Below are 24,707 nucleotides of genomic sequence, written 5' to 3'. Positions count from 1 at the left end.
CCTCTCAATCTCCCTCCTCTCCATCAATAGATGGAGCTGGTTCCACACAAATCCATGGGAAGTCAATCCTGGGAGGCCTGACGGGCTCCTGCTGCCACCAGGATGAGAGGAAAACACATCAAACAGATCTGGCACCCCTTTTAAATCAGCTCTGTAACTGTTACCCCATCAAAATACACATGGATTGGAAGAAAGGGGATTTTTTAAGGACAAATTCGTTAAATTCTGATGAATTTCCATCACATACCTGCTACAGTGCTTGGGTTTATTTGGAATAATGTTTTTATCAGCTGCCAACTCCCTTTGGTGATTTTCTTTCATGATTTTTTTTTGGTTTTGAGATAAAACAATGCATTTTGGTGACTCTACTGATGACTCTGACACTTGCCCAGAAACCCTTCTCTCTTACAGCTGCAGTTTGAAATGTGTTTGGGGTCTGGATGAATTCCTCCTGGTACGATCCCACCATTTGTTGCTAATTTAATCACCACTACTGGTGTGAAACATCATGAGTTCATTTGGAAGGGTTGAATTCCCAGAAATTTTGGGTTGTCTCTCTATCCCTGGGTTTTTATTCTGAGGTCCCAGGAGCTGAGGTGGTTTTTGGGGGAGGACAGGAACAGCTCCTCCTGCTGCATCAGCTCTGGGCTGGACAGAGACACAGCTGGGCACATCTGGGCTGGCTGACTGGGAAATCAAAGGTTTGGTGAAAAAACCACTGAAATTGGATAATCCCAGGCTGGGACAGCTCTGCCTCACCTGGAACTGCTGCACAAAGCCAGGAGCCACCTCGGGCTGTTTGGGATGGAGGATGGGATCAAGGAAACCTCGCTGTGGCAATTCCCTCCCGCGGGCGGCTCCTGTTCCACGGGAGAGCATGGAACCAAATCCCAGAGCGGGTTAACCCTCTCCTCCCCACATCTCGGGAAGTGGGAGCTGGTTTGGGGAAGGAAACACCATCTTGGGAAGTGGTGGCTGTGTTTAGGGAAGGAAACACTCTCCTGGGAGGTGTTGGCTGTTTTGGGGAAGAAAGCACTGCCCTAGGAAGTGTTGGCTGTGTTTGGGGAGAGCAAACACCATCCTGGGAAGTGGTGGCTGTGTTTGGGGAAGCAAACACTGTCTTTGGAAGTGGTGGCTGGTTTTGGGAGAGCAAACACCATCCTGGGAAGCCTCAGCTGTTTTTGGGAGAGCAAACACCACCCCAGGAAGTGCTGGCTGTGTTTGAGGAAGCAAACACCATCCTGGGAAGCCTCAGCTGTTTTTGGGAGAGCAAACACCATCCTGGGAAGTGCTGGCTGTGTTTGAGGAAGCAAACACCATCCTGGGAAGCACCGGCTGTGTTTGGGAGAGCAAACACCATCCAGGGAAACCTCGGTTGTGTTTGGGGAAGCAGACACCATCCTGGGAAGTGTTGGCTGTTTTTGGGGAAGGAAACACCATCCTGGGAAGCCTCAGCCATTTCTGGGGGAGGAAACACCATCCTGGGAAGTGTTGGCTTTGTTTAGCGAAGCAAACACTGTCCTGGGAAGTGGTGGCTGTGTTTGGGACAGGAAACACCATTCTGGGAAGCCTCAGTTGTTTTTGGGGAAGGAAACACCATCCTGGGAAGTGATGACTGGTTTTGGGGAAGAAAACACCATCCCAGGAAGCCTCAGCTGTGTTTAGGAGAGCAAACACCATCCCGGGAAGCGCCGGCTGTGTTTGGAGAGCAAACATCCGTCCGTGGTTTTAATGGACCCTGCGGGCAGGTCCCCAGGAGCCCATCATCCCCCAGGAGTTCATTGATTCCCGTGTTTCTCCTCTAATAAATTGCAGCAGAGGAGCAAAACTTCCCTGGGTGAGGCAGCGGCTGCTCCTTCTCCCCGTGTGACCCCGGGAGAGGAAGGATCCTCGAGTGTGGCTCTCATCCTGTGCCCCCACAGCGACCTGACGGGGTTTGTTTAATAACATCCCCTTTGCTCTGGCAGGTAATCATGGGCTGGCCCAGATAGCATCACAAATCCGCTGCTTCCCGGGATCTTTATCAGCAGCACACGGCCACTGCCAGGACGTGGCTTTAATTAAAATGACAACGTGGGACAGCCGGGGTGAGATTCCCGGCCTGGCATCTCGGCAGCATCAGCCTGGAGAGGGACAGGCTAATAAATGGATTTTATCTGGGAGAGGGAGAAGGGAGAGAAGCGTTTTGCTGATACATTAATCAGCTGTTGCTGGATGGAACTTGCACCACACTCGAAGTTCGAGGGGAAGGGAGGTGTGAGGAACCTGTGGACTCTGCTGATGGATCAGCAAACCTAAAACTTAAAGCTAAAATGGAATGGGAGGCTAGAACTGAAACGGGACTGTTTACACCTCTCCTTTTGGCCATTAGTGATGGGAATTTTGGGTTTTGTGATGTAGAACATCACAAAATACCCCAGGGTTTTGGGAGCACAAAGGCCCCTGTGTCTGGGCTGGGCTGGTTGGGGCCTGGCTGTGATCTCACCACAGAAATGAGGATTGCAGCATTCCCAGGGCTGGTTTGGGAACAAAATGGGGCATTCCTGACTCACAGATCGGCAAATTGGCGGTTCAGGGATGAGGAAAGGCTGGATTTGCTCAGCCCTGGGAAAACAGCAGCGAGGAGAGGGATGTGCTGCCCATTCCTGCCCAGGACTGTGGCCCTGCAGTGCTGGGGCTCAGGAGGGATCTCTGAACCCTCCCTGCCCCAAATCTCCAGCACCTCTGGAATCCCCAGATCCAGGGGAAGGCTCCTCAGCTTCGTGCTGCTGCCAGGGAAACCAGGACAGGGAGGGAGAGCCTGGCCTTATCAGCAGCACGAGGCTGCTTATCAAAAACCCCACCTGCCCTCCAAACTCCACTGCCTCTGCTCCCACTCCCCAAATTCCCCTCGGTAAGAGCTCACTGTGCCTCCCTTTTCCAGCAGGATCAGCAGGAGCTGTGGTGATGGAAATGGGGAGGGATGGAAATGGTGGTGGTGGGTTCAGAAAAAGCCTGGGGATGCCACGCTGGAATTGATGATATCAGAAAAATTAATCCACAAGCACCAGAGGTTTATGTCCAAAAAGGAGACAGGAGTTCTTTTACTTTATTCCAATAAAGGGAGAGGCCATGGGCCATTCCCCTGGGGTCTCTCAGATTTTTGGAGGGCGCAGCCTCCTTTTTATCCAATTTCCCAGCCCATTGTCCCTTTCTCTCTTTTCCCATGGGCTGAGGTACTTGAGAGGTCCAGAATTCCCAGAACACCTGATACCTGGGATACCCCACAATGCATAATCCCTTCTTAATTCTTAACCCTTGTGGAGTTTTATGGTGTCAGTGGAACCCATCCCATCGTTCCTGTTATCTCTCAGTGATATCAGAGTGTTATCTCTCATCTTATCAGCAGCCCCACAGATTGTTTGTAAAGACAAACCTCCTTCCTCTCAATGAGGAGGCTCTGGGTCAGAGGTTGGACTCGAGGATCTCAAAGGTCTTTTCCAGCCCTGTTGTTTGTGTAAATTCTGTGAATTCAGGGGTCCCTGTAGGACGGGGCTGTGCAGCCGCAGCTCTCCGGGGCAGGGAGGTGCACAGGAGGTTCCCGGCTCATTTTGCAGCTTTTGAGGTTTCTTCCTCTCATCTGGGGCCGTTGCCAGCCTTTGAAGGTGTGGGGGGAGCTCTTCAAAGCAGAAGCTGCCCCCCAGCCAGTGCCAAAAGTTTTCCAGCACTAAGCATCTTCTAAATTGGAATTTCGTTCTCTCGGCGCCAGAACGCAAGCACGGAGCTCTGTGAATATCCCAAAGAACAAGAGATGACAATGGATGAAAAGGCACCGGGAATCAGCTGACTTAAGGGAAAATAATTACTTTTACTCAGCAAAGCTGAAGTTAATATTTTTGAAGCACTGAGTTGCCCGATAGAAACCTCCTCAGAGGATTTTTTTCCTTATTAATCTTAGCACTTTTTCTTGCTTTGTTTTATTCCTTTGCATGTATTCTGTAGCTTTTAAAAGCTAAATGAAAGTGATTTATATCCTGTCAGGACTGGCTTTGAAGTGAGAGGTTAAAGGAGATCTCTGCATGGCTGATATTTTGTGGGGTTTATTCCCTTGCTGGGGATCACGTTCTGAAAGGCTGATGTGATTCTCTGCCTCGGTGATATCACAGAACACAGCCGTGGGATTGGCTTGGATTTCCTTTTTCATATCAAGGTCGTGTCACTTGCAGTGCAGATTTCCCTGACACCACGCTGGCAGAGCTGGGTTCGTGTCTTACCCTGCAAAACTCCTGGATTTATTAAAATATGAGTGTTTACCAGCATGGGAAATACAAACTTCCTACTTAAAAATAAAATCCGTATTTTGATCTGAAAGCACCGGTGTCCTGAACTGGAGCCCTGCACATTTCCTGGGACTGGGAGAATTTTATTGCAAATCTCAGCTTGGCTCCAAATCCAAGAGCAATTTCCTGGCAGTCACATTCCCACCTTAAAATATAGTCCTGGCTTAGAAATGTGAGTCTCTTTGTCTTAGTTCATTACAGCCACCCTTTAAATAACCAGTAATTACCAGCCTTTAACCTTTCGTTCTAACCCGAGACAGCAGTTATTTAATATTATTTTACCTTAAGTGTTGAGGAAAGGAAAAAATCTGTATTTCAAAGCAATTTAGTCTTACGGTTTTATCATATGATCTGGGCTTTTAACAGCTTCATAATTATTCTTACCTGGGCTGTCTCCTTCTGCCTCCCTTCCCACAAATCTTCCTCACAGCAGGATCAGGGAATTGTCTCCTTCAGCTTCCTGGGCACAGGGCAGGAAGGGGAGCTGAGGCATGAAAGGGGACTCGGGGCAGAAAGGGGCTCGAAGCTGAAGGAAAAACTCCATGGAAAACCCTGAAATTCCCAAATTTGTTCACATCAGTCCACGCTCTGGGGTTTGTTGTGTTACATCTTTCACTAATTTATTGTAATGAGAGTTAAAATACATCAGTGATGGCCTTGGATGGTTCACCTGGGAGTTCTGAGGAAGGTTTGACCTTGAAGCCTTCCTGGAGAGGAGGGCTGGGAGCAGGGCAGGTAAATTCCAGCCTTTTGTCCAGGATAAAATCAAATTTCAGCGTCACAGCCGTCCCTGACCTGCCTGGGAATTGCAATCCAGGGGCTCTGCTCCTCCTATAATCGTGGAAGGAAACCTGGGTGTGATTAAATGCATTTAACTGCTCTGACTTTTTGGAATGACAAACACCAGAACCATGGCAGAAAAGGGTCCAGAGGTGATTTTTATGCAGTGTTTGGCTCCTGTGTGAAGGTAAATCACACCAAAGACATAAAATGTTGAACTTTAAATATTTCAAATCTATTGTAGGCAAAACTTGCCCTCCTTTTCCTGCCAGCAGTTGGAGCTGGGATGTATTTCCATTCAGTAGAGCAGATTTATTGGTAACTCTTAAGAGACTCTCAAGATTTGATTAATTTTTTGTATTTGCAGTAAGTTTTTCTGGTCAAACACCGACACCTGAAGCCTGGACAAGCCAGGCAAAACCGCACCCCACTTTGCTGGGTTCTTTTTCCTGAGCTCGGGGAGTTTTCCCTAAAGCCGGAGGAAATTCCGCTTTGTCTCCCAGCAAAGGCCGCTTGCAGAGCTCACCGCCTTTGGGCTGAGCAAAATTAAGCCAGGAAATGCTCGGTGCCCGAGCACGTTCCGGTGCCGGCTGCTTCCCTCTGCTGCACGGAGCCAGAAGTGCTCGGGAATGCCGAAATTCCAGCCCCTGATCCCACCGGAATGTCGGGATGCGATGGGGACCTGCCAGGTGTCCCTGTCCCCATCACCTTCCCCGTGTTTCTCTGGTCTGAAATGATTTGGAGCTTCAGGAACACCTCAGCTCCTCGCTGTGCCTCACACCTGAGCTCCCCGAGCCCAGTCCCCAGTTTGGGATGATTTGGGATAATTCCGAGCCCTGGGTGCCGGCCCAGCGGATCGAACGGGAACGACGAAGGGAAAGGTCCAGGGTCCTTTTCCTGCTGCTCCTGGGAAGTGGCCCTGGGTGGCCACTGCAGGAGCACCGGAGGAGCCCAGGAAGGGCAGAGGGGTGTTTAATTAAGGGCAGCCCTGTGTTAATTAGGGGGAAATAACGGGAGGTTTTTCCAGAGGGAAGCGGAACTGTGGCGTCAGCCCTGGACAATCCGGGCACGGGAGCGTCCCTGGCCAAGCCAAACGTGTTTGCAGTTTCATTTCAGTAAATTTTCAGGTTGCTGTGTCCTTCCCAGGCTCCTGGAGCTGCACAACATCCAGAGGAAATTCACATTTGGTCACTGATCTCTGACACAACCCTGGTGGAGAAACCCTCTGAGGTCACCGAGATGTGCCCATCCCTGTAACTTTTCTCTAAAAAAATCCTTTTTCTGTTTCTCTGTTTCTGCTGCATCTCTTCCGTATTTTTCTTTTTATTCTTGGATTTCTCAGCCTCCTTTGGACTGAATTCTTTTGGGATCCTCCCTGGTGGGGAGCCCTGCTTATCTCAGTTCTTATGATTCGAAGAAAACTCCCCAGCTCGTTAGAATCTTGTTTCTCGTGTTTATTAAAAGGTCATCACAAAACTTAACAGGTCTCTCCAGGCTGGTCACAAGGTTAATCTTTGCAATCTGGTACATTTCTTTCTTCTGATGGTACAAACAAGGCCTTGTGGCACACTTAGTGTCTGATGCACAAAATGGCCCTGAAATACACAGTTCATTTATCTTTATACCTATTTTTACCCAATTAACAACAGACACATGTATTATTTTCCTTAATGACCCAATGACCCATCACCTGTGTCCTGCACTTCGGCATTTTCTGTCCAATCACTCACTGTAACCCAAAAACCTCCAGGAGAAGAACATGAAGAAGAAAGAAGAGACAACACCCTAAATCCTCCATCTTATCACTTGTTCTCTAAACTAACTTTTTCACTCAGCAATTTAAAAAAACTTTCTAATCTACACACTCACACTTCTAGCTTCTTCCATCTAACTTTAACATTTGTTCTCATGTATCACCATGAAAACACGCTCATGAATTTCATGTTGTGTGAAATTCAGTGTTTTTCTGGATGTTTTAACTGAGTATCAGAAACAAGGGCACGCACTCTGTATCCCAGACTCCAACAATCCCCACCTTGTGCCCATCCCAGAGCTCTCAGTGCCACCTCCAGGCCTTCCTTATCTTCCCAATTATCCACAGCCCCTGGAGGTGCCAGCGGAGGTGGGAACAAAGCACGGGTTTGAAAAAGGGGGCTGGAATTAAATCATAGTGAAACAATAATGAATGCTGAAGTTGGAATTCTTCCTCGCCCTGTTGGAGGAAATGCCGCAGGTGAAATTTCAAGTGCAGCTGATTTCCCCAAATTACAAATCAAAGAGCAAATTAGGTATGAAAATTATGACATTTTCGAAATGCCTGGGTCTTATGATTCCTAAAATCAAGGAGTGGAATTCAGATGTTGTTTCCCCCCTGGATGCTGATGCACAGTTCCCCATCCTGAGCTCAGCCAACCACCCCAGCATTTCACTTTTTATCAGATCCACTTTGCTCTGCGCTCCCCATCGCTCTCTGGAACGAGCAAACACAGGGAAATGCAAATAATTGCATTGTGTTTCATCTTGGATTAATGAATTAAAAAATAATATAGATTTTCAGCTCATCAGAGCTGCTGGCTTGTGACAGATCAAATGGGGACTTCACTTGAAAGCAAGTGGTTGGGAATTGTTTAGAGAAACACCATGAGGGTTTTTAAAGAGTTTTTTTCTCATCTCTGAGGAGGATGAAGTTTATCTTCTGAAATAAAAGGGTTTCTATATATATATTTTTTTATTGATATGAAACAAAATAACAAAAAAAAACCTCAAGAGGACTGCAAAACCCAAATGGGAGCTGCAGTGATTAAACTGATTAAAGGCTGTCAGAGGTGTTCTGTTCAAATTCTGCAGTTCTCTCTGCCAGGGCTCCTTTTGGGCCTGGATCCAGTTTGTGTCTCGCTGCTCAGGGCAGAAATTTGCTGTTTTGTGAGATTTGCAAAGTCATATAGAGACACAGAGCCACGGAGGCTGTGTGCAGAGGAGGAAAAAATGATAAAACTTTTATTTGGTGCCGTGAATTTTGAGAATTCTGTGTTATGAACTTTGAAATTCTGCACTGTGAGCTGTGGGAATGCAGAGGGAATTCTGCCTGGAAGGGGCAGAAGGCCCCAGGAGGAGGCTGCGAGTGCACAGAACCCCCTGGGCTGGGGGAACACAAGAATCCCGGGCTGAGGAAGGAATTCCAGAGGCAGGGATGGGGAAAGGCTTGCAGAGAATATCCAAATATCCAGTCTGTGGTTTTATTGCCAGAGCAGGATCCTGGATGGGGCAGGGATGAGGGAATGTGCTCAGAGCTGATCTCCAATATCTGTTTTTATTGGTGGCTGGGCAGATTGAGATCCTGGATGGGGCAGGGATGAGGGAATGTGCTCAGAACTGATCTCCAATATCTGTTTTTATTGCTGGTTGGGCAGAGCAGGATCCTGGATGGGGCAGGGATGAGGGAATGTGCTCAGAACTGATCTCCAATATCTGTTTCTATTGCCAGCCTGGCAGAGCAGGATCCTGGACAGGGCAGGGATGAGGGAGTGTGCTCAGAGCTGATCTCCAATACCTGTTTCTATTGCTGGCTGGGCAGATTGAGATCCTGGATGGGGCAGGGATGAGGGAATGTGCTCAGAACTGATCTCCAATATCTGTTTCTATTGCTGGCTGGGCAGATTGAGATCCTGGATGGGGCAGGGATGAGGGAGTGTGTCCTGTAAACACCAGGGGATCCCAAACTCCGGCACTTCTGTGCGTCTGGGACAGCAGGGGCAGCTGGAGAGTGTCCCAAACTCAAGGGCAGAGGAAGAAAAAGCTGAATTTCAGCAGTTTTGGATATTCCTGGCATCCTGTGGAACCCAGCACTTTTATCTCTGCACAATCCATGCCTGGACAGCTCCTGGTGGCCAGGGCTGGCTCAGGGAGCTCCTGGTGGCCAGGGCTGGCTCACAGAGCTCCTGGTGGCCAGGGCTGGCTCACAGAGCTCCTGGTGGCCAGGGCTGGCTCAGGGAGCTCCTGGTGGCCAGGGCTGGCTCAGGGAGCTCCTGGTGGCCAGGGCTGGCTCAGGGAGCTCCTGGTGGCCAGGGCTGGCTCAGGGAGCTCCTGGTGGCCAGGGCTGGCTCAGGGAGCTCCTGGTGGCCAGGGCTGGCTCAGGGAGCTCCTGGTGGCCAGGGCTGGCTCAGGGAGCTCCTGGTGGCCAGGGCTGGCTCACAGAGCTCCTGGTGGCTGGGGCTGGCTCAGGGAGCTCCTGGTGGCCAGGGCTGGCTCCCAGAGCTCCTGGTGGCCAGGGCTGGCTCAGGGCTCCCAGGGGCGCTTTCCAGCTGGGATGTTCCTCCTGGGTCAAGGCATTCAAGAAAAGCCAAACCAAAACAAAATTCTCCTTTTGGATTTTTGTTTTTCCCTGGGGTTTTGATGCAGCTGCCTCAAAGTTCAGGCTCGGAGTTTCCAGGAAATGCAGGCTCCAGATGTGGAACGTGGGCCAGGCCTCCGTTCCTGGAATCACTGAAGTGCCCTGGTGTGCACAGAGCTTCACTCCCGTGTTTATTCTGCATTTTGATTTATTCTGCAGCAGCGCTTAAAGGACGGATCACTTCAGCTTGAGCTGCGCTCCACCCGCTCAGAAGAAGCTGCCTCACCCTGAGATTTTATTTTTGTGGAATATTCTGCTTATTTCCATTTCCAAGTGCGCTGATTGAAGCCACAGCTGCTGCCCTTATTTCTACTTTTGCTCTCTCCTTCCCCATCAGAGCTGCGTTATAAACTGAGGACTCGGTATTTTTATCTGAAGCACCAAACACAGACTCCGTGGCGTAGGCAAAAATCCATAATTAGTGGGGCTCGAGGCAGAAGTGGCTCTGTGTGCACCAGGAAGCGGCTGCTGACGTGGGCAGGCTCGCGAGGATGCTCTGCCACGTGAAAACTTCCCCTCCATGGGGTTTTTGTTTGCTTTGGGTTTTGTTTGGGGGTTTTAATTTTTATTTTTATTTTAATTTTAATTTTAATTTTTATTTAAATTTAAATTTTTAATTTTTAAATTTTATTTTCATTTTTATTTTCATTTTCATTTTTATTTTTACTTTTATTTTTAATTTTCATTTTTTATTTTTACTTTTATTTTTAATTTTCATTTTTACTTTTATTTTTAATTTTAATTTTTATTTTTATCTTCTTTTATTTTTATTTTTATTTTTATTTTTATTTTTATTTTTATTTTTATTTTCCTTGGCAGATTCGAACGCAGAGAAACGACCTAAGACCCTGTTGAAGAAAATGTATTTTTCATGTATTTTCTCCATGTTTTTGCCTCACTGTGAGCTCGAGCCTGGCAAACACGTGTTGGTGAGGGGATAAGGAATCTTCTGATGGGTGCTCAGATATTGATATTTTCTTTTCCCCCCTCTCTGTTAAAATTTTGTTTACAAATTCCTTTTGCTTTAATTATTTGTTTCCTCCTGAAGCCAGCACAAAGCAGGACCAGGAGCGGAGCCCGGCTCTTGAGATGGAACCGACCCTGCTGCCAGGCAGGGACTGCAAAGCTGCATTTTGTCAGTGGGAGCTGAGCCCCCCAAAGCTGAAACCGAGCAAGGTTTGGGGTCAGGGAGGCTGGGACAGGGAGAACTCAGGGCAGGGCAGGGATGGGATCAGCCCCAAACCCTGCTCTGGGCTGGGCCCCGATGGAAATGGAGCTGATTTCCAGAAGGGGGATGGAAATGGGGTTGATTTCCAAAAAGGGGTGGAAATGGGGTTGATTTCCAGAAGGGGGATGGAAATGGGGTTGATTTCCAGAAGGGGGATGGAAATGGAGTTGATTTCCAAAAAGGGGTGGAAATGGAGTTGATTTCCAAAAGGGGGATGGAAATGGAGTTGATTTCCAGAAGGGGATGGAAATGGAATTGATTTCCCAAAAGGGGATGGAAATGGGGTTGATTTCCAGAAGAGGGGTGGAAATGGAGTTGATTTCCAGAAGGGGGGTGGAAATGGAGTTGATTTCCAGAAGGGGGGTGGAAATGGAGTTGATTTCCAGAAGGGGATGGAAATGGAATTGATTTCCCAAAAGGGGATGGAAATGGGGTTGATTTCCAGAAGGGGGGTGGAAATGGAGTTGATTTCCAGAAGAGGGGTGGAAATGGAGCTGATTTCCAGAAGGGGGGTGGAAATGGAGTTCATTTCCCAGAGAAAGAGGAATGGACACACAATTGCAGCGTCTTGGCTGGAATCCTGCCGTGCTCCCCTCCCGCAGCCAGAATTCCGTGTGGGCACCGCGATACAAACACGGCCCAGCTGTTCCTGCCCCGTGCCGTGAGAATCTTCACTCCTGAGCGTCAAATCTCATGTTGTGCCTTCTCCTGCCCCATTACAGCGGGGTTTGTGTCCCACACAGCTCTGACACACACGATTCACTGTGGCTTTTCCCCTTCCCTCTGCCCTCCAAAGAAAACACCACCAGTCCCCAAATCCTGCATCCAAGGACAGAGCCTGGCAGAGCTGCTGCTCGTTATGACCATGATTCCTCCTCCAGCCCTGCCCCTCCCTTCAGGTGCTGCCTTTGCTTCCCATCCTCTCCCTGATCGGATTTATCCAGGGCAGAGCAGCAGTGGTTCCACTCGGGCAGAGCCAGGAGTTTATGGCCTTGGACCCTTGTGGCGCGTCCTGATCAGGTGTGGGATAAAAATATTGATGTGTAATTAGCTGGGGAAGGGAAACTGCTGCTGCTGCTGGCTAGAAACGGAATTTTAGATCACAGCCCCCTGCAATATTGATAACAACAGCCCAGAACAGGGCGGGTGGACTTGGGGGGCTTTTCATCCTGTTCCTGGTCACAGGAATGCGCTTTTTGGGGGTTTGGGCCCCAATGTGCGAGTTTAAAGGGCAGAGTGATGTGGGGAGAGTGGAGAGGGGCAGGGAGGGCGTGGGGCTGCACCCGGGTGTCACAGCCTGGGACAGCGGGGCTGCTTCCAGCGGCTCTCCCGGGGCGGGGCTGGGGGTCCCGCACCCCCGGTAGGGACAGGGCGGGGCTGGCCCTGGGAGTGTCCCCACCCCACTCACCTGGGCGTGTCCCCATCCCACTCACCTGGGAGTGTCCCACTCACCTGGGCGTGTCCCACTCACCTGGGTGTGTCCCCATCCCACTCACCTGGGTGTGTCCCCATCCCCCTCACCTGGGCGTGTCCCCATCCCACTCACCTGGGCGTGTCCCACTCACCTGGGTGTGTCCCCATCCCACTCACCTGGGCGTGTCCCACTCACCTGGGAGTGACCCACTCACCTGGGCATGTCCCCATCCCACTCACCTGGGAGTGTCCCACTCACCTGGCCGTGTCCCGCTCACCTGGGCGTGTCCCCATCCCGCTCACCTGGGTGTGACCCTACCCCACCCGCACCTGTGAGATCCCCAGCTCACCTGGGCGTGTCCCAGCTCACCTGGCTGCCCCTCCCCCGCCGCACTTTGGGGGGGGGGGGGGGGGGATGGGTGTGGGGGTGTCTCGCGTGTCCCCATCCTCCCCCCCCCCACCTGCGCGCGCGCCGCCGGCAGGACCCGCCCCGCGCGCCGCTAATTGGCTGCGGGGGGAGGGGCGGCTCATTAGTGATGCGGGCGCGCGCCGCGGCCCCGGAGTCGGCGGCGGCCGGAGCGGGGAGCGGAGCCCGCAGCGAGCCCCGGGAGCCGCATCCCCGGGAGCTGCATCCCCGGGAGCCCCGCAGCGCGGGCGGGAGGAGCGGGGAAAGCCCCCCAAAAACCCGGCGATTCTCTGGCTGGAGCTCGGCTCCGCATCCCCGGCTCCGCATCCCCGGCTCCGCATCCCCGGCTCCGCATCCCTGCTCCATCCCCGGCTCCATCCCCGGCGCTGCGGGCTCAGCATGGGCGGAGGAGCCCCGCGCCTGCACCGGCGGCTGCTGCTGCTGCTGGGGCTGTGCAGCTGGACGGCCGCGCTGCGAGGTAAGCCGGGCTCGTCCTGCCCTCCCCAGGGCGAGTGAGGGGCGAGGGGGTCCCACCGGTTGCTCCGGGGCGGGGGGAGCGCCGGAGGGTGGCGGAGCGGGGAGATGGCGAGGACCCGCCGCGAGAAACAGCCGCATCCCGGAGCCGGGAAAAACATCCGCTATCCCAGCGCCGGGAAAAATATCCGCTATCCAAGCGGCGGGGGAAGCACCCGCATCCCATCTCCCGGAGCATCACCCGCATCCCATCTCCCGGAGCATCACCCGCATCCCATCTCTCGGAGCATCACCAGCATCCCATCCCATTTCCCACAGCACCACCCGCATCCCATCCCATCTCCATGAGCATCACCCGCATCCCATCCCATCTCCCGGAGCATCACCCGCACCTCCGTGGGGACCGGAGGCGGCGGCGCCGAGCTGCTCTGCGGGGTCCCGGGCTGGTCCCGGGTTGCTCCTGCCGGTGGTCCTGGGCTGTTCCTGCCGGTGGTCCCAGGCTTGTCCCGGGCTGTTCCTGCCGGTGGTCCCGGGCTGGTCCCGGCGGCGGTCCCGGTTCCGCTCCCTGCAGCGCAGCATCCCCAGCTGCGCTCCGGGCACGGAGCGCACCGCGCTGTGCAGCAGCCGCAGCAGCCGCGGGCGTCCCGCGGGGCTCGGAGCCGGGGCTGGCTCTGCCTCCGGGCCCGGCCCCCGCTCGGGCTGTCCCGGGACGGGCTCCGGGAGGCTCCGGGACCCCGCGGGCAGCGCGGGCTCATCCCCTGGGTGCCTCTGGCTGACGCGCACACGCTGCTGGATCCGTTTCCCGTGCGCGAGGCGGGCGCTGGAGATGCTCCGAGTCCTTTTTTCTGTAATTTTATTTAACTTTTCCCCGGTAAATCACCGGAGGGCACTCACCCCTTCAGGGCACCCAGCCAGGGGATGTCACCCGCCCTCACCGGCCGGTGTCCCGCAGCCTCGGCGGGGCTGGCGGTGCGGGAATGTGCGGAGCGGTGTCTGCTGCGGGAGGCGGCTCCGTGCTCGGGCTCTGCGGTGCTCATCACGAGCGCTCCTTCCCGCACACGGAGCAGTCGGACTTTGCGGCTCCTCACAGATTCCTCTCGCTGGCTCCGCACCCAGAGGAGCTCTGCCTTCACCCGTCGTGTCTGCGCTTCCATTTTCCTTTGGATGCAACTGATGGGCTCCGCTCTCTGTAGGGGGAACCATCCTCAGGTCGCCACGGGCTCGTGCCAGCTCGCCACAGGTGCTGGAGCCTCCCTGGCCACCTCAGCCTCCGTGAATTACAGCTCCAGCAGAGGCAAAGCCGAGAGGATTTTGTGTAACAGACAAAATGTGCCCTTTTGGGGGTGTTTTGGGGGAGGGCAAAAACCCCAACCAGCGCACAGAAGCCCACCAGTTTATAGGGCAGTGAAATAAATGACGAGGGTAGAATGGAAAATAACATTTCCTGGTCTTTTATTATACTTTGATCGAGAAACATCGGTGCCTGCACAGGGAAACCTGTGCCTGAATCAATGATGGGGGTGCTCGGTGCCTTCTGTGCCGCCCACCTGGGAACCTCTGGCAGCTCCTGCTCCGCGGGCAGAGCGGTCAGGATCTGCAATTTCAGACCACGGGGCTGGAGGATGCTTCTGTTGCTGCCGAGTAACAAATTCCAGCTCTTTAATTAACAGTGGCCGGGTTGGACGGTTCACATTCTGGGCTGGGGCAGAGCTTTGGGCACGGCTGTGAGGCAGAGCCGTGATTTTGGGGCAGTTTGGTGGCGGTGCTGCCTGGTGCTCACTGGCAGCTCCGGCTGAAGCAGTGAAAGCTCAGCTACAAGCCCGGAGCTGTGAGGTTTTAGTTTATGAAGTTGTCTCAAATCTGCCTCAGAGACAGATTGTGCTCAGGTTTCTGTTCTGAGCGGGGATTAAAGACAAATGGAATGGTTGTAGAAACCGCTGGCATGGCATTTGAAATCTGTTGGAATGAAAATGCATGGATAGCTCTGGGCTTTTGTTTTTACAGGAAAAAATTGCCCAGACAGACTGGTAATTGGAGCAGAGAGTCACTAATATTTATTATCTCACTGATGCCTCCAAACTAATTTTGAGTCGCACATCTCTGAATAAAGATGTCTGTGAACATGAGCATTAATTCTGTGCCGCATCCTGATCCCGCAGCCTGGAGCTGTGGCTCACACGGTGCTCAGAGATCCGAGTGGATTTGGTGCTAAATGAGCATTGTTTGGGGATTTTCCTGCTCTCCCTGGCTTTGTCATGATGAAATGAAGCCACCCAAAGGAACGGGGTGGCTCTGTGGGCAGGGAGCTGTGGGAGCCGAGATCTCTGAGCGTTCCTGTCTTTTTCTGGAGTTTTGAATTGTTTTTTTTTGGCTCTGCTCACCGGAGAGCCGCGTGTTTACAGCGGCGCTGCCCAGCAGGACAAACCAGAGGAAAAACGCTGGGTTCGGGTAAAAACAGCAACTTCTGCTGATGTGGAAATGAGTCTGGAGGTGCGAGCTGTGCCCAGGTTGGCCCTTTTGTCTTGCATTTAATGATGTAAATTAGATGTAAATGACTTCATCCTAGCGGGGCTGGGATTCCATTGTGCGCCTGAGGATTCTGCAGTGCAGGAGCCGCCAGGGCCGCTTTGGGGGCTGCTGGTGCTTGGCTGTGCCCGTTTCTGCTCCAGGGGCAGGTCTGGGGTGTTTGGGGACGTTCAGCAGCTCCGGGTGAGACATTTCTGCTGCGCCAGCCCCAGCTGGGGTGTCCCTGTATTGATTTATCTGCTCTCCAAGTGTCATCAATAACCCAGCCCTGGGCTTGGCACAAAGGGGTGAGCACAAACCCAGGCAGGACCTGGCTGCTGTTGGAACCTCTCCTGGCTCCGCTCGAGTCACCCCACACAGACAATTCTGTATTTTGATCTCGTTAGGACCAAGTGTTCATTAAAATAACAACCACACGCTCTGCTCCGAGCCGTCCTCCCACTCCCCTGCAGTGCCTCGTGTGGGCTCCTCCGTCAATATTTACATTATTTAATTTGCAACTTCCCGGGAAATGAATAAACTCCCTTCCCCTGGGGGTTTGGGAGCTGCTCGGGGTCCGTTTCCCGTCTCTCCAGGATGACCCAGCTTTGCTGTCCTTTATAGGTAAGGACACCCAGGGTTGTTTTCTCCAAACCGTGGGGAATTTGGGACTCTGAAGAGCAGGATGGCAAATCTGGCCGTGCAGGAGTGCGTGGGTTGGAATTATTTTGTTCATTGGGTTTTTTCAGTCCTGTATTTTTTCCTGCATTTATTGCCAGGTTTGTGCTGTACCAGAATTTGGGAGAGAATTCAGGGATAAAGTGGCAAAGCCTGACTTTGGACAGGAACACGCTCCAGTTTGGTCTGGCTTAGAGCGGTTTGGTCTGGTTTGGAGTGGTTTGGTCTGTCTTAGAGCGGTTTGGTCTGGTTTGGAGCGGTTTGGTCTGTCTTAGAGCGGTTTGGTCTGGTTTGGAGCGGTTTGGTCTGGTTTAGAGCATTTTTGGTCTGGTTTGGAGCGTTTTGGTCTGGTTTGGAGCGTTTTGGTCTGGTTTGGAGCGTTTTGGTCTGGTTTAGAGTGTTTTGGTCTGGTTTAGAGTGTTTTGGTCTGGTTTAGAGTGTTTTGGTCTGGTTTAGAGCGGTTTTGGTCTGGTTTAGAGTGGTTTGGTCTGGTTTAGAGTGTTTTGGTCTGGTTTGGAGCGGTTTGGTCTGGTTTGGAGCGGTTTGGTCTGGTTTGGAGCGGTTTGTTGTGGTTTAGAGTGGTTTGGTCTGGTTTAGAGCAGTTTGGTCTGGTTTAGAGTGTTTTGGTTTGGTTTAGAGCGGTTTGGTGTGGTTTGGAGTGGCTTGTTCTGGCTTAGAGCAGTTTGGTCTGGTTTAGAGCAGTTTGGTCTGGTTTAGAGCACTGATCCTTGTCCTTTAACGTGCCAGGGGTGTTCCGAACACAAATAACGTGATTTATGTTAAAATGGAAAATCGCAGAGCCAAGGAGGCCTGGGGGCCGCTGGCTGTGGCTTCTCTGTATTTTTAGCCCTGCTTCTGGTTGAAGGTGGAGTCTGAGGGAAGGAGCAGAATGTTGACACCAGAGGCTGCTGTTTCAGAGGCTTTGGGAAGCTGCTGGAGCAGATGGCCACATTCATCTGCCTCAAACACGAAAATGCTTCATTTTCTATTTATATTTTTAATGGTCTGGCCGTGCCACGTGGCCGTGGCTCAGGGCAGGAGCACTGGGGAGGGGGGAGCTTTTGTGGCAATAAATCACATTTTGGAGCAGGAAAGGCTTCAGGGGAGCCTGAGCACCCAGAATTTACCTGCACAAAGGTGAGGGAGGTTTCCATCACCTTCCCCTCCCCACCCACCCTTTTGTGGCCTTTTGAACCACTCAGAAATGTTCTTAATAAAGAGATTTTATTAAGTCCAGTGACTTGCCCAATATTGTTTAGTGCCAAATACTTCTAGGAATTTCCATGCAGGGAATTACACTTAATTGCATTTCCACATCATCATCCCTAATGATTTTATTTTATTTAATTTATTTTATTTATTTATTTATTTAATTATTTTATTTTTAAATTTATTGTATTATATTTTTATTTTATTTTATTTTTCTATTTTATTTTATTTTTATATTTTATTTATATTTTATTTATATTTTATTTATATTTTATATATTTTATTTTATTTTTTATATTTTTTATATTTTATATTTTTATTTTATTTTTTTATATTTTATTTTATATTTTATTTTATTTTTCTGGCTGCTGTGGATATTTTTGACTTTTTTTCTTTCCTGTTTTCTTTTTTACATTTAAAAAAGACAGAGCTCAGTGAAGCCTTGATGCCCCAAGTCCATTCAGCTCCATCAGGTTCTCAACACTTCCCCTGGGAATCTCACCATGGCTGGAATTTCTCCACGGGGGAATTTTCCTGGGGGATTGAGGAGGCAGGAGGGGCAGCAGGGAACTCCAAGAAAATGTGGAATATTTTCAGGGTTCTGCTTGGAGGAGGAACAGGGACAAATAAATGGAGTTTTTCCAGGCAGGAAAGTGAAATTCCAGGTGTGCACCACCCCCACAGCTCCCGGGTGGCAGCCAGAGAATTCCTCCCTGGAGGCTGGGGTAAGATTTTGGGATGAGAGGCAGAATTCCCATCGATGTGCCCCAGCCTAAGGAGAAGGCCCTGATGTTCAGGATAAGCTTTTGGGATAATTTTGTTTGGGAGTTGTCACATCTTTGGCTCTTGGAGAGGACAGTGAGGTGTTTGGTTTGTTAAATACAACTTTATTTGATGTCTTAAGGAAACACAGCAGGAATTTCTGCCTGTCCTGCGTGGTCCCGTGGGCTCCCCCTCCCCAGCCTGGAAATCCTCCAGAGCAGGGGAAGCACAACAGCTGCTCCCAGGAAACAGGACTTGGGCAATATTTTGGGTTACTTTGGTATATTTTGGGTTGTATTTTTGACCCTTTCTTCTTTTCCAACCCCACAGAATTCCCACAGCTTGCACAGAGCAGGTTTGGGGCTGTTTTCTTCTCAAGCCTGTACAAGATCTGTGTTTGAAATGCTTCGTTAGAGGGACAAAACGCTCTTAGGGGATCCAAAAAGAGAGGGATCCATGGATGTTTTCCCTGCTGGCTGGGCAGGAAGGAGCCCCGTCAGGGCAGGAGTTGTTCCTGTTGTTTTGGGGGGGATCTCTGACGTTTCCCTGTTCCTGGTGCTGCTCTTGGGAGCGGTGGCAGGGACAGAGGGACAGAGGGACATTTCTGTGCCAGCCCAGCCCTGGCTCTGCGCTGGGCACAGGTGGCAGCCCCGGGGGTCTCTTGCCTGCTGAGGCAGAAAGGGAAGCGCTGCCTTTGACTCCTCTCCAAATGAGCAGGAACGAGCTTGGATTTAACCGAAAAAGGGAATTCTGTGCCCTGAGCTGGCTCGAGCTGGGGCTGAGCCTCACCCAGGTGTGAGAGAAGCGACACCTGAGGGTTGGGGGGAGCCTGGAGCTGTGTCTTGGCACTGTGAGCCCGTGCTGGTGGTGCTGGTCCTGCTCCAGCCCCATTCCTGTGGCATTTCCCAGCTCCCTGCCCCTCCTGGGCTCTGGGGGCACCTGAGAAACCTTTCCTGGGCCATGGAGCACCCAGAGAGCCCCTCCTGGTGATGGGGACACCCAGAGAGCCCCTCCTGAGCCATGGGGACACCCAGAGAGCCCCTCCTGGTGATGGGGACACCCAGAGAGCCCCTCCTGGGCCATGGAGCACCCAGAGAGCCCCTCCTGGGCCATGGGGACACCCAGGGAGCCCCTCCTGGGTGATGGGGACACCCAGAGAGCCCCTCCTGGGCTCTGGGGACACCCAGAGAGCCCCTCCTGGGCCATGGAGCACCCAGAGAGCCCCTCCTGGGCTCTGGGGACACCCAGAGAGCCCCCCTGGGCTCTGGGGACACCCAGAGAGCCCCTCCTGAGCATTGGGGACACCCAGAGAGCCCCTCCTGGGCTCTGGGGACACCCAGAGAGCCCCTCCTGGGCTCTGGGGACACCCAGAGAGCCCCTCCTGGGTGATGGGGACACCCAGAGAGCCCCTCCTGGGCTCTGGGGACACCCAGAGAGCCCCTCCTGGGCCATGGAGCACCCAGAGAGCCCCTCCTGGGCTCTGGGGACACCCAGAGAGCCCCCCTGGGCTCTGGGGACACCCAGAGAGCCCCTCCTGAGCATTGGGGACACCCAGAGAGCCCCTCCTGGGCTCTGGGGACACCCAGAGAGCCCCTCCTGGGCTCTGGGGACACCCAGAGAGCCCCTCCTGGGCCATGGGGACACCCAGAGAGCCCCCCCAGAGCCCTCCTGGCCCAGCAGGATACTGGAAATCCCTGGGAAGGCAGTGCCTGAGCCCAGCCAGGGCTGCAGGGCTTGGATTGACGGCCACGGAGCCCCTCAGGTCCTCCCCCAGCCGAGGAATCCCAGGGGATGAGGAGGGACAGAGCCTCCTCTCCTCAGAGGGCACCTCCGGCACGGGAAAAGGGTCCCTGACAAGGGGGAGTGCAGGGCACATGTGAAAAACAACATTTAACAATCACAAACCACGGTTTGTGGGGAGATCACAACGAGCCAGGGGCGCTTTGCTGCCATTTTTAGATCAGAAATGTTTTGGTCAATGCTGGTGTTGTAATCTCAAGGGTGTTTCTGAAGCAAACTCCCATTTGGGGCAGCGGATGTGATGTTTGGGCCTTTATTTTCCTCTGGCCATGAGTTCCACACCTGATGCAAGCACTGAAAACCCCTCAGAATCATTCCCTGATTGAACCTGATCGGGTTTTCCTGATTTAACCAAGACTTCCTCAAGATTTCCTCAAGTTTCCATGAGCTCCTGCACTGTGTCATGTTCAGCACCCTGGAGGGATCACGTTCAGCACCCTGGAGGGTTCATTTCAACACCCTGGAGGGTTCATTTCAGCCCCCTGGAGGGTTCATTTCAGCCCCTGGAGGGTTCATTTCAGCCCCTGGAGGGTTCATTTCAGACCCTGGAGGGTTCATTTCAGCCCCTGGAGGGTTCATTTCAACACCCTGGAGGGTTCATTTCAGCCCCTGGAGGGTTCATTTCAGCCCCTGGAGGGTTCATGTTGAGCACCCTGGAGGGTTCATTTCAGCCTCTGGAGGGTTCATTTCAGCCCCTGCAGGGTTCATTTCAACACCCTGGAGGGTTCATTTCAGCCCCTGGAGGGTTCATTTCAGCCCCTGGAGGGTTCATTTCAGCCCCTGGAGGGTTCATGTTGAGCACCCTGGAGGGTTCATTTCAGCCCCTGGAGGGTTCAACACCCTGGAGGGTTCATTTCAGCCCCTGGAGGGTTCATTTCAGCCCCTGGAGGGTTCAACACCATGGAGAGTTCATTTCAGCACTCTGGAGCATCCCCGAGCCCCAAATTTCCGAACGCCCGAGAGCCTCCAGGTGGAAAGGTTTTGTGATTTGTAGCTGAGCTTCTCTCTGCCTTGGGGTGGTTTTTGCCCTGGTTTGGGTGGCAGATTCCCTTCCCTTGCCTCTGGGATTAAGCCAGGTCTGAGTTTGGAAAGGGCGGCGGGTTGGAGCCAGAGAGGAATTTTGTGGATATTCCAGCAATTCTTCATGCGATGCATCCAAAAAAGTTTGGTTTTCACCAGAAACACAGGAAAACAAGAATGAACTCACCCCAGTTCATCACTGATGGCTTTTAGCCTGACTTTTGCACAGCTCTGTGCTTGTTCTGCAGTGCCAGAGCAGCTGCTGGGGGCAGGAAATGCCAACTTTGGATTTGAGCAGCGCCAGGTAAACCCGGCCTCCACCAACCCTCCCTGAACCACGGGAACTTGGGATCTTGCTCCTGGCGAGGCTTCCCGAGCACTCAGACACCTCTGAGGGAGGATTTTGGGAGGACAGGGAGCAGGATTTGGGAGGATTATTGTTGTGAGGCTTCTTTAAGACACGATTATTCCGTAAAGGCTTTTTCTCCTCTGTACAATGACGCGGAAACTGCTCGGAATTATCGGGGGTTTTTTAGTAAACAGACCCAGCGTGTTTTTCATTCTGTTTTGACTCCTCTCGGCCCCAGAGAGTCCGACATAAATCATATTTTGCCAGGGTTAGTTCCACACCTGGAGGCGAGAGGAGCCGGTGCCGTTCGCCCAGGGCTGTCGCTATCAGACATTTCTCTGTGTCAGCCTGGTCCTGGCAGATCAAACCCCGGAGCTGGAGCAGCTCTGAGCACCCCAATTCCCGTTTTCAGGAGCACCAAAACCCTGTCTGTGCCTGAGCTTGGAAAGGGAACCTCGGGGAATATTCTTGGTCTTCCCTGGCTTCTCAGAAAGGGATGAAAAGCAATTTTTTTTGGAGCCTTGAGCCCTCCAGTCTTGCCTTGGCAATGTTTAATGGCATTATCAGCACATCTGGGCTGGGCTGAGAAATGCCCTGGGAGCTCAGGGAGTTCATCCTGCCTGAAAACAGCTGGATTTAGGGCTGAGCTCCTCTGGGAGGCAGCCAGAGGTGGGGAGAGGATGGAATAAAAGGTGGAAAATTGGAGGTGGCTGCTGGGGAAAGGCTCAATTCCCCATCCAGAAGCACCAGTTCAATTCCCAATGCCCATTTTCCTGTGCTCATTGAGCCTCTGCTCCTCACTCCAACTTTTGGGAAAGGATTTTGGCGTTTGGGAGATGAGGAGAAAAAGAAAAGCTTATAACCCCTAAAACTGTGATTATTGAACTCATTTTCCCTCCTGGACAGCAGCTCTGGCTGGGAGTGTTGGGAATAAAACACCTCCTGATCCTTTTGGGGGCATTCAGAGGGGGCAGGGTGTGAGAAGTGCTGCAATCCCAAATTGTTGGAATGAGAGTTTATTTCAGCTTTTTATTAATTATTTTTATATATTTTTATTTTAAAAAAATGTTTTTCAAATATTTTAATTTTTTATTCATTTTTCGAATTATTTCTTAATCAGCAAACATCTGGAAGTGGCTGTCACTTGTTATAAAACAAAATAAAATCAGTTTTGAGCCCCCTGGTGAACGTTCCCATGGCTGAAATAGGGAAGAAAGGCAGAGGATGAGCTGGAGGATTTTCCTCCTTTTCCCAATAACCAATCCCTTCACACCTCCAGCGAAGGTGGGGGATGTTGGTGCTGGCACCTCCCTTCGTCTTTCCCCCAAAAGCAGAGGGTATTTCTGGGTTTGCAGTGATTGCTCCGAGGGGGTTCTGCTTCACAAAGCCCCAAAATCCAGGGAAATCCCGGCAGGGAAAATTGCTCCAGCCCCGATTCTGCGGCTGGAACCTCAGCAGAGATTTCCTTCCATGCTCCCAGGGGTGAGAACCACATTTGCAGGCGCACAGGAATAAAAATCTACCACCCTGCAGACAATTTTCATTAATTTCCCAATAACTTCATCTGTGTTGAGGAAGGTAAAATGGATCAAACCCTCAATGAGAAGGATTTTTTAGATAATCAAATCTTGGCACAGCCTCCCTGCCTTCTCCTGCAGACCGAGGGGCTGGGACGGTGCAGAGCATCTCAAAGGGACCAGTTTGAGTTTAATATCTCAAATTGCATTAAAATTAAAGCACAAAAATAGCCTCTCCTCAATTACAGCTGCAGCATGTGACTCCTCAGACCTATTTACTCAGTTTTTAAATCCTGCTGAAGTTGGGGCTGAGGATGTCAGAGGCTGTTCTGTGATAGATTTGGTGAGAACCAATTAGTCTTGGAGAGCAGCTGCTGATGTCACGGGCTCAGCTGGGAACAAAAGGGACTTTTTGGGAGCATTTGAGCAGAATTTTATCTAAAACCGCTGGATTAACACAACAAATGGAGCCATGGACTCTTCCCACTCAGTTTGCAGTGGAAGTGCTGAACGTGCAGAGGTTCCTATCCCTGTTTTCCTCTCTTCCCAGAAATTCACATCCCTGTTTTCCTCTCTTCCCAGAAATTCACATCCCTGTTTTCCTCTCTTCCCAGAGATTTCTATCCCTGTTTTCCTCTCTTCCCAGAGATTTCTATCCCTGTTTTCCTCTCTTCCCAGAGATTCCTATCCCTGTTTTCCTCTCTTCCCAGAGATTTCTATCCCTGTTTTCCTCTCTTCCCAGAGATTTCTATCCCTGTTTTCCTCTCTTCCCAGAGATTTCTATCCCTGTTTTCCTCTTTTCCCAGAGATTTCTATCCCTGTTTTCCTCTTTTCCCAGAGATTTCTATCCCTGTTTTCCTCTCTTCCCAGAGATTTCTATCCCTGTTTTCCTCTCTTCCCAGAGATTCTTTTCCCTGTTTTCCTCTCTTCCCAGAGATTTCTATCCCTGTTTTCCTCTTTTCCCAGAGATTCCTATCCCTGTTTTCCTCTCTTCCCAGAGATTTCCTGCTGCAGGCACAGGTCAGACCTTGGCGCTGGAAGTTTGGTTATCCCCAGGAGGCTTTGCCAGATGAAAAGCAGATTTTTGTTTACAGGATGCTGCACCCACAGCAATCCTCTGTGGTTAATTAGGCTTTAGGTAATTGGCACAATAGTGCTGCTTCACCTGGAGGTGCTGGAGCTTGGGGTTTTCTTTGTTCACACACCCTCAGAATAATAAATAAATAACCCAAATGTGCTGCAGGTTCCTTCCATCAGCAGCTGATTGACTGCAGGATGGGTTTGGGGCTCTCAGTGCGGACAATTAACACACCCCAGGCTGGGAGGGACTGCCCAGGGACCTAAAGCCAATCACCTTCTCTTTAATTAGCCCCAGAAATTTAATTTCATGCGCTCTTTTTGTGGAAAAATAAAAACCCAAAAGCTTTGGGGTGAGCAGAGCCCTTCCTTTCCCACCCAGACAGGGGAGAGCACCCGAGTGCTGGGCTCTGAATTCCAGCAGGGATTTGCTGTGAGACAGGAGCTGTGGGAATGAGGGGGGAAAGCATCAGGAATCTTTATTTGGACCATTCCAGGCTGTGTTCCTGCTGGATCCGCCTGTTCCCAGAGCTCTTTGGAAAGCCCTGAGATCAGATCTCCCGTCCTGGCTGCAGGAGCTCTGTGTTTGCAGGACCCTCCCCTGCTGAAAGGGGATTCAGGAATTTGGGGGAGCTGGGTGTTTCCTGTCCTGGGTGAGCTGGGTAAGAGTGGCTGGGTTTGTAACCACCAGGACACTGCTGCTCACATTCCAGGAGTCTGGGAGAAGAATTCCACAGCCTCGGGAAGGAGGGAAACTTCGGGATAAAGGAGCCTGGGGTG

The 24,707-nt window shown here is 51.6% G+C and overlaps 1 protein-coding gene across 1 annotated transcript in view; it reads left to right on the top strand.

Annotated features, from left to right (window-relative positions):
• Positions 1-12,897: 12,897 nt before the first annotated feature.
• UNC5D (unc-5 netrin receptor D) overlaps positions 12,898-24,707 on the top strand; it is a 97,349-nt gene continuing 85,539 nt past the window's right edge. Inside the window, exon 1 of the mRNA XM_058859465.1 lies at positions 12,898-13,014. Coding sequence (XP_058715448.1) covers positions 12,936-13,014 — 79 coding nt within the window. The 5' untranslated portion in view covers positions 12,898-12,935. The remainder of the gene's footprint in view (positions 13,015-24,707) is intronic.

Source organism: Poecile atricapillus, chromosome 29, assembly GCF_030490865.1.
Source record: "Poecile atricapillus isolate bPoeAtr1 chromosome 29, bPoeAtr1.hap1, whole genome shotgun sequence".
Lineage (NCBI taxonomy): Eukaryota > Metazoa > Chordata > Aves > Passeriformes > Paridae > Poecile > Poecile atricapillus.
This window is presented reverse-complemented; position numbering and strand designations above follow the sequence as displayed.